The sequence below is a fragment of the Stegostoma tigrinum genome, chromosome 21 (genome assembly GCF_030684315.1).
Source record: "Stegostoma tigrinum isolate sSteTig4 chromosome 21, sSteTig4.hap1, whole genome shotgun sequence".
Classification (NCBI taxonomy): Eukaryota; Metazoa; Chordata; class Chondrichthyes; order Orectolobiformes; family Stegostomatidae; genus Stegostoma; species Stegostoma tigrinum.
The window spans coordinates 38,853,861-38,864,180 of record NC_081374.1 but is presented as its reverse complement, the minus strand read 5'-3'; the positions used below and the strand labels follow the sequence as shown (position 1 = coordinate 38,864,180).

Here is a 10,320-nt window from a genome sequence, read left to right as displayed (position 1 = left end):
TTTGTAATGTGGTGACTGCCGTAAAGTTGGAAACAACAAGGGAAAACAAAACCGTAACTACAGAAAACTGTCAACTTATATGACTATAAATAATCTGTATTCCGTATTACAGGCCATAAACACCCTGGAATATCTGAGGGGCTGAAGTCATCTCAGCTTTCTGCTGTTTACAGACCTAAGAAATCTGGCTCATTTTGGCATCTTAATTCCCAAAAAAAAATCAAAAGTGAAAAATGCACAATCACTCGATTGACGCGGTTATTTGCCGGTTCTATGCTGTGCGACATACTCACTGCTCCACACGACGGCAGAAGGAACCGCAGCTCACCATCAGGTTGCTACGGCAAACATCGTCGCTCTGTCCCACGGGAAATATCAGGTGACCAAACCCAGTCGTCACATGAAAGGAAACCACAACTCCCATGATGCCAGGAAATGGCACATGCGCCTTACGCAGCATCGTGTATTTCACAGTACGCATGCGCATTATTCACTCCGCGGGGGTGGTATTCATTCATACTCATGCGCATTGTTTATACACCGGGGTGAGGGGTTCATTGGTACGCATGCGTGTTGATAGAGCGCACGGGCCGTGGAGGTTTGACTGGGGATTTCTTCAGTTGGATTGAGGCGAGTTGTCAAACTGTCCTGTTTCACAATCAATGTCTTCCGACGTTGCAAATTTTATTCATTGACTTATTTATATTTTTCGACTCATTGAACGTATGGCCGGGAAAGTAAAATGGGTGACAGACATTGAAAAATCGGTGCTTGTGAATAATTTTGAGAAGAGGGGCTGGTGTCAGACTTCAACTGATGAAGACTGGAACTTCTACTGGTGAGTAAACACGGGTGCTGCTTGCTGATTTTAGATAAGTTGTCATTTATTTATTATTTTATTCAAGGCTTATGAAGGAACCGTACTGTTAACCCAATGAGCGTGAAGTAGGGGGTGCCTTTCACTAGACCCTTCAGTCGTTTCTGGTGGTTAACGTGGACACTAAATTAAATTATCTCCACTTTTACACACCCTCTAATACACCATGTCAGGTTTTCACTCCCCGGTCTTTTATCATTCTCGTCCTGTGCCTTCCTTGTACCTCTCTTGATCGTTGCCTGTGGCTCTTGGCTTTGTTGACAGTTCGCAGTTTTCGTTTTACTCGTTACAGGCTACGTTTCACAAGCATCTCTGGTAATCGTCTTCTGTTGTATTCACACAAGATTAGCCTTGGCATAAAATCATTTTGGCTTTGTGCTAATGCAAAGCCGATAGTGTAAATCAGATTTGAGGGTCTGGATGACTTTGAAACAACACAGATAGCACAGAGGATAATTCATTTCATGGAACAAAATTCTAAATTCTACTGTACATCCAGATGATTGGCACACTGCCAAACTGATTTGTAAATGCAAAAATGTCAAAATAAAAAGATTCCAAAAGGAGTAATATTTGAAAGACCTTCTCTCCTAGAGAGTCTTCCTCTAGTCTCCGATCTGCAACTCGCCTACAAAATAAGTATAAAAGCTGGCTTATTTTCCAGAGTTCCAACCATCTTGATATACTCTTTCTATTTACCCACCTTTCCAACAAAAAATTTATGGAGTTAGCAAGAACTGCAGATGCTGGAGTCAGAGACAAACATAAATAATTTTATGACATTGAGCTGGAAGAACACAGCAAGCCAGGCAGTATCAGAGGAGCAGGACAATAGATATTTCAGGTGGGAACCCTTCTTTAGAAATGGGGGGGGGGGGTAAGGAAGAACTGCACTGGGAAATAAATAGAGACAGGCAAGGGGTGCTGGAGAAGGTAGGTGGGATGGTGATAGGTGAATGCAGATAGGGAGTGGTGGAGATTGGTCAGTGGGATGGCTGGGGTGGATAGGTGGGAGAGAAGATGGACAGGTTGTGGGGAGAGAGATAATGGGAACTGCAGATGCTGGAGATTCCAAGGTAATAAAATGTGAGGCTGGATGAACACAGCAGGCCAAGCAGCATCTCAGGAGCACAAAAGCTGACGTTTCGGGCCTAGACCCTTCATCAGACAGGTTGTGTCAGGTCAAGGAGGCGGGGATCAGAGGGATGGTTAGACATGGAATAAGGCTGGGGGTGAGGAGATTTTAAAACTGGTGAAGCCTACAGAAGTGTAGACTCAGGGACTATTTCATAGAGCATCTGTGCTCTGTACGTGACAAATGACAACACCTTCCGGTTGCCAACCATTTTAACTCCCCCTCCCACTCACTGGGTAACATGTCCAATCTGGGCCTCCTCCAGTGTCACAATGACACTACTTGCAAACTGGAGGAGCAACTCCTCATGTTCCACCTCAGAAGCCTACAGCCTGATGGCCCTAACATAGAATTCACCAGCTTTAAAATCTCCCCACCCCTGGCCTCAAGCCATGTCCAACTCTCCCTCTCGTTCCCACCTCCTTGACGGGACACAACCTGCCCATCTTCTCCTCACCTATCCGCCCTACCCTTCCCACTACCTGCATCCAATCTTTTGCCACCTCACCTACCTTTCCCCAGCCTCACCAATCCTCCCTCCTGCCTCCTTGACCTGACACAACCTGTCCATCTACTCTCCCATCTATCCACCCCACCCATCCCACTGATCAATCTCCACCACTCCCTACCTGTATTCACCTATCACCATCCCACCTACCTTACCCAGCCCCACTCTTCCTCTCTCTATTTATTTCCCAGCTCCCTTCACATCTCCCCATTTCTGAAGAAGGGTCCCAACCCAAAATGTCAACCTGCCTGCTCCTCCAACGTACCTGGCCTGCTGTGTTCCTCCAGCTCCAGATTTGTTGTCAAAAGGTTTATGGAGATTTTTTTTGATTTAAGAATGACCTTTCATGTTTAGCTGCCTCCCCGGCTCGCTTTCTTTTTCTTACCCGCCAAATTAAATCTTCGCCCAATCTCCACCTTCACTGGCTTTTAACATCTCTCCTTACACTTGCACACTTGTTCTCTCTTTCTCTCTTTTCTCATCTTCACCTTTCAGGATTCATGATATCCACCTGCTTTCATTCTCATCAAACTGCTAACCACCAAATTTTTCTTCCTGACTCCCACACTAATGTATTTCTGATTCATCTCACAATGAAAACTCTTGCCCTATCTCTAAATGCCCTCCTGAAAGTCCTTTTAATGTGGTGTTGTCCACAATTTCTTTTTCCATGACTCTGTTTGAATCTTTCTAGTTAAATTTCCATCTCTACCACAACACCCAAACATTGTAATAAAACTCATGCGTGTATCCTGACTTGCAATAAGTCCTGTTTACTCATCAATCAATAAATTGTGTAGGCTATGTCTTGATTTTAAAAATAATTATCCTCATTACCAATCTCCTACAAACTTGTTCCTTTTATCTCTGCAACCTCTTTCAACCCTATGAGCCTAAAATCTGTGACCTCGTCTCTTACGTCCAGTTTTAATAGTTTTATGATTGGTGGAAATGTCTTCAGTTGTCTTGGTCTAAAATTCTGAAATTTCCACTTTAGATCACTCATCCTTTTACGTCAATCCAAAAGCAAAGTTCTTTTGGCTATCTGTCCTAATATCTCCTATGTGGCTCAGGACTAAATTGCTTTATCATATTCCTGTTTAATACACTGGAAGCTTTAGCATGTTAAAGGTGTTATAGGTGTTGTTACAAGGAGAGGAGAAGATTTAATACTAACTAATTAGAATTGGTTGAAGAGAAAGAGCACCTAATTTGAATTCTTGGACAAAAATGACCATTTGTTAAAAAAAACACAAATAATAGCTGCAGAGGAATTTATCACTGCTTTTAAAATAATTGCAACTGTTAATTTGCTTTATTAAAGTTGGATGGGTATAGTAAACAACTTATTCAATAAATTCCTGTTTTATAATTGGGACACTGCCTTTTCCACAGAGAAGGATTTTTCAGGACCGCGTTTAGTTGAGGGCGTTATGTGGCATGTAAAGATCCAAGAAAGAGGAACCAGAAAAGATAGTGAATTATACACACAGAAAATAATATCAATAAGAGGAGGGCTTATGTTTTTGAAAAGTGAATGTAAATACTTCAATGTCCTAAAGGTTGTCTACTATTGCACATTTGTTCTCTTAGGATGAGTGTACAGACAATTCGAAATGTTTTCAGCATTGAAAATGGCTACCGTCTGAATGATGATCAAATCGTGAACCATTTCCCAAACCATTATGAGTTGACAAGGAAGGATCTTATGGTAAAGAATATCAAGCGATATCGCCGAGAGCTGGAAAGGGAAGCAAGCCCACTTGTGGAGAAGGATGAAAATGGGAAATATGTTCATCTAGGTAAATGCAGAAACCTTAAATACAATAACTGAAATTTGATCTAACCGTTGGAGAACACCTTCACTGATGTTGTGAATGAGGCCATTATCCAATTTATTTTGATAACATCTGTTATTTGATTATTAGTTTAATGTAAATATAATTACTGTAGAGTTCCTACAAGTTTTTGGTAAAGCACTACTGTTGTTCATGTTCAAATTTTAGGCCAGCATAGATTGTTGTACTTTAGTTCATGAAGTCCTAAAAAACTGTCTGAAGTTTTATTCATTGTTAAATGCATGACTCCAGTCTTGTATTAAAGATGCTGAATCAAAATTGACTATTTTGATCACTTGATTAATACTGTGATAACGTACGCTTATCCATTGATCACAGAACTGATGAGGGTTAAATGGTGCCCTTTAAATTCATCTCTTTAGCTATGTGTCCTAATATCTCCTCATGTGCCCCAGTCATATTCTGTGGTGCTGTATTCATAACGTTCCATTTTCAGCATGGTGTTTTTATTGAAGTAGCTTTAGCGTGATCACTTGACCAGTTTTTAACAGGTCTGCCCTTACTGCAAATGTTTTCTTAAAAAGTAGCAATGTTTTCTGAGTTTTCAACTTCATTATGTCAATTACATTAAATTTTGAACCAGTGTTACCAAGTTTTGACTGTTTCAGAAACAAAGTGACAGGTAAACATCAGGTAGTGCTTTTAACAGCATAGCAATAATTTCTTGGTTGTACAGAATGTAAACCTTGCTTAAAAACAGATGAAATAAAAAACTTTTCATCTTGCATTCAACAGGACTGGCAAGCAAGAAAACAAGCTTAGACAGTGAACATCAATTTATTCAGCATTAGAAAGGAAAGCTGAAGGGAGCTGTTAATTGTCATTCTTAGTTGGCTGAAAAATTCAGACTGTGCATTTAGACTATGATTGCATAGGGTGTTGCCATGGGGATTGCAGCAGGGATTTGTGACCCTTTTTTTCAATAAAAAAAGTTATGTATGGACAAGGTTAGCTTCTAGACCAATTAATTATCTTAGATTGGTTCCACTGTAATTTTAGTACAATCAGGGTTATAGGCAAATACTGTCCAATAGCAGAACCAGATCTAACATTGGACATGGTATTATGAAGTTTGTACGCATGAGTTGCTTGGCCATAATTTGCATGTTGCTCCACTATTGTTTGATGTAGATTGCCAGTCCCTGGGATATATGATTTATTGTTATGTTATTTCACATGATTTAGGAACTGTATTGTCATGAATACTGCTCACTGCTTTACTTAGTAGTAGTGGCAGCAGTTTCTCCGAACAATAGAAAACAGTTCTAGGTGCAAAGCATTGCAAGACTAACCACATGCATTTAGTTTAATATTTACTCAAAAACATGCAAAGCCTTTCAATGAAGCGCTGCAAAAATAATTCAAGCTATGAGAAAATTACTTCAGTAACTGATAACTGTTATAAGTCAACACTTTGAACACATTTTTCAATTGCTCATGGAGTCCCTAGTATCAGCATATTTAGTTATAAATTCACAAAAAGGTTGAAAAAGTGTGGAAGCGCTATGTGTTTTCGATTTTTTTTTGGTTGACGCAGAGGCTGATAAAATGCTAATGGGAAACCTTTGCTTCACATACTAGACACCTTAGACACATGTTCAGGTGTTGTGATTTTACATCTCAATTGATTATAAAATTGCATGGTTCTGATTTGATCGAACTCACTTGAATATGATATGCTGCAGGTTCACTATATATTATTATTCGGGAACTTGGGTGCTAAAGTGAGGACATTTGGATTTAGTTTTCAGTTCTATGAAGGTCTGACTTAATTTTAGTAAGGTCATTTTCAGCAGTGAACTAAAATAAATGTTTCCAGCATATTATGATTTTAGCTATATGACTAGGAAGCTTCCTGGAGAGGTAATTGCTAAAGTTTTTGCAGATTTGAGTTTTACAACTGAGCGAAGACGGGCCCAGAAACAGGTTCATTCAGAGATGACAACGTGTGGAGCTGGATGAACACAGCAGGCCAAGCGGCATCTCAGGAGCACAAAAGCTGACGTTTCGGGCCTAGACCCTTTTCTGATGAAGGGTCTAGGCCCAAAATGTCAGCTTTTGTGCTCCTGAGATGCTGCTTGGCCTGCTGTGTTCATCCAGCTCCATACTTTGTTATCTTGGATTCTCCAGCATCTGCAGTTCCCATTATCACTCATTCAGAGATGAGATCTGTAACAGCAGGGGTGCTATTTGTAGCAGTCTCCAAAACAGTTAGAGCGGGGGTGGAGAGAACGCCTGAGTTATAGAGTCATACAGCATGGAACAGATCCTTCAGTGCAACTCGTTTGTGCTGACCAGACATCCCAAACTGATACACCCTCCAACCCCAAGTTTCTCTCCAGCCACAATACAATATCCTTAACCCTGATACAGGACTGACAACACAACCTTTGACGTTCCTAATCATGGCTGCAGATCTATTCAGCTTCTGACCCCAATCAGCACCACATTCCTCTTGGCTCCCCATCACTGAGAGGAAGTTGGGAATGGAGGGTGTATCAGTTGTTCTGGATATAGGTACAGCTAAGAAGGATGTTCTTCAAAGAGAAATTGATTCTTACATAGTTAACTGTGAAGCTCAAAAAATAGTGTGGGAGGAAGGGATTTCAATTAAAGTGTTGCTGGAGTCAGTACTGCGGGAAGAATGAGCTATTTCATTGGTCAGTTGGAGCGCGTCCAATGTCATGGCTAGTTGTCTATCTAGGGCTACAAACAAAGGTGGGGAGGATTCAGGTGAGAGGATTTAGATATCAAAATAAAGTTTGAAGCATCAGAACTGTGTTACAATCTGAGCAAGCACAAGCAGGCTAAGACAGAGGAATGAAAATTTTAACAAAAAATGTACATCAGTGCATAAGGTCATTACAGAAGAGAGATTAAAAAAAATAAAAGATCTTGCAGACAGGTGAACTAGTGGCAGAAATAGAGCTAAGCAATTCAGATTAATTGTCATTACAGAGTCATATTTATGAGGTAATCAAGGGGTTAGGAGGATATAATTTGTCGGAGATAGAAAGAATGATAAAGAAGGAGGGTGAGCCTTGATGGTGAACGATGACATGAAAACATATTAGTATGAAAGGATCTGGCCTCAGGAGATCATGAAATAAAATCAGTATACTTGAAAATTAGGAGTAGCAAGAGGCATAGAACACTGGTGAGAGGAGGGTATAGCCCCCGCCAATTGCAGCAGAACCATTAAACAAGAAATTGAGCAGGGCATTGTGATAATTGTGGAGACTTTATTTCATATAGACTACGATGATCAAATTGGCAAGTGTTCAATAACATGAGTTTGTAGAATGTTTTCATCACAGTTTTTTGAAACAAATAATTGTGGAACCATCTTGGAAAAAGCTACTTTAGATCTAATATTGTGTAATGAAGCAAAATTAATTAGTATTGTTATAGTAAAAGATGATTTGAGAAATGGTGATAACACAGTTGCACTCTATGTTAAGTCTGAAAGTGGTATATTCCAAATGCAAACAGCAAAAAAAAATACTCAGGAAGAAATATCCATCTGTGACTGACTTAGGAGGTGAAGGATTGTATTAGATTAAAAGAAGAGGCTTATGATATCTCAAAATTAAAGTATCAAGTCTTAGGACTGGGAGTATTTTAGAAGTCAGTAAAGGACTATCAAAAATAGATGCTCAGCAGAAAAGATAGGAGGTATTCTAAAAGCAAAGCTAAAGAAAGTCAGTTTCATGTAGGGTTTTTAGAAGCCAGATGAAAAATAGCAAGGCAACAGGATTTAGAAAGAAGGTTCCACGGAATAAAGTTGAGGTAGCTTAAGGCTGTACCTAACTTTACATAAATTGTTAGATAAAGAGGTGACACACAGGATGCAAGAGTTAAGGACCAAAGATATAGCTCATGCATGTGGCTAGAAGAGTTTAAAGCTATGGTAACAACATCATTACAAAGCACCTTTTTAAATAGAAAATTATCCCAAGAGGCTTCATGCTCACGAGAGCGAGAGATGCTGAATCAAACAATGAGAGATAACATTGGACAGCATAATCAATAAGGTACAAAAACAAAGTTGCTGGAAAAGCTCAGCAGGTCTGGCAACATCTGTGACGAAGAAAACAGAGTTAATGTTTTGGGTCTGGTGACCCTTCCTGCTCTGAGGAAGGGTCACTGGACCCTGAAATGTTAACTCTGTTTTCTCCTTCAAACATGCTGCCAGACCTGCTGAGCTTTTCCAGCAACTTTGTATTGTTCCTGAATGACAGCTTCTGCAGTTCTTTGAGTTTTTATAATCAATAAGGCTTTTGTTTAATAATTTAAAAAAAAGGAGACTCTCAAGAAAAAGGTGGAGAAATGGGACAATTTTGTTAGGAGAATTAAAGCAAATAGGATTTAGGCTGTAAAAGCCACAGCTGCAAACAGGATGGGTGGTAGGAAAGCGAAGGTAATTTAGGAGGCCACAAAAATGGGGAGAGTGAAGAATTTATATGTAAGAATAACAGTTTTGAATTTGTTATACTGCCTGACAGGGTACAAAGGGAAGATATCAGTGATGGATAATTAAGGCCATGTGTAGGATGCAAACAGCACCTTTTTGAATGAGATAAAGTTCATGAAGGGTGAAGGAAAGGAGACTTTAAAAGTTAAGAACCACAGAATGGAGGTGACAAAATTATGCAGGATAGTTCTGGTCATCCTAATGATTAGCTGGACAAAGTTATACCTGCTTTGAGACAATCATGAGAGTTTGAAGCTTTATGCACCATTGAATAAGACAATAAGATATTATATTGTTTAATTGAGAAAAGGAGTAATGGCTTATTCATGAGTATTACACAGTCTGACAAGATAAAAAGCACTGCTTGAAACAAAGTTTGTGCGAAGGTAGAGTTGTGTGTTATTAGCATACAAATGAAACTAGTTTCATGATGAGAAAGAGGGTTTATGGATGGATTCTCTAGAGGTTACGATATGGGCATAAGGAGTCATAGAACATAGAACACTACAGCGCAGTACAGGCCCTTCAGCCCTCAATGTGACGCCGACCTCTACTATTATCTATATGTTTATCCAATGATCATTTAAATGTTCTTAAACTTGGCAAGTCTACTACTGTTGCAGGCAGGGCATTCCATGCCCTTACTACTCTCTGAGTAAAGAACCTACCTCTGACATCTGTCCTATATCTATCACCCCTCAATTTAAAGCTGTGTCCCCTCGTACTAGCCATCTCCATCCAAGGAAAAAGGCTCTCACTGTCCACCCTATCTAATCCTCTGATCATCTCGTATGTCTCTATTGGGTCACCTCTTAACCTTCTTCTCTCTAATGAAAATAGCCTCAAGTTCCTCAGCCTTTCCTCACAAGACCTTCCCTCCGTACTGTCCTGGTAAATCTCCTCTGCACCCTTTCCTATGCTTCCACAGATGAGGAAGAGGGTTTATGGATGGATTCTGTGGAGGTTATGATATGGGCATGAGGAGTCATTGCTTCTTCTCTGATCTGCTTATAGAATGCTCTTGTGCTAGCATTTTGGAGCACACTGGTACTGTTTGATGGAAGGACTGCAAGGACATTTGTACATCTGGATGGACACCCAGCTTGTGGTTTGGAGTAAGATGTGTTCCAGGGCTCCTCCCTAGTTCCCTTAGCATTCTATCAGTTTTATGTACCTACTTTAATGCTAACAGCATCTATGCTTTGCCTCGCCTTTTACTTCTACCTTGCTTTAATGTTAAGTGCAGATGCAAAGCCTGGCAGCTTGTCATGGCTGTCAGTAGTGACCGGTAAAGGGGTGGGCATGTGTCTGTAGAAAACCATGCTACATTACAGTCTTGCTTCATCATGTATTAGTCGCCAAATGCACTGCATGTGCATCAACTGAGTGGTCACATCTCAAAGTGTAAGGGGAGTAGTCGTCCACCAGGAGGAACACCCTTCATTCACAGAATTCCAGCTCACTAAG

At 40.2% G+C, this 10,320-nt stretch overlaps 1 protein-coding gene across 2 annotated transcripts in view; it reads left to right on the top strand.

The window, feature by feature from the left end:
* Positions 1–558: 558 nt before the first annotated feature.
* LOC125463001 (polyglutamylase complex subunit TTLL1) overlaps positions 559–10,320 on the top strand; it is a 34,134-nt gene continuing 24,372 nt past the window's right edge. For both annotated transcript variants that reach the window (XM_048553596.2, XM_048553597.2), the window contains exons 1-2: positions 559–838; positions 4,114–4,322. In XM_048553596.2, coding sequence (XP_048409553.1) covers positions 726–838; positions 4,114–4,322 — 322 coding nt within the window. In that variant the 5' untranslated portion in view covers positions 559–725. The remainder of the gene's footprint in view (positions 839–4,113; positions 4,323–10,320) is intronic.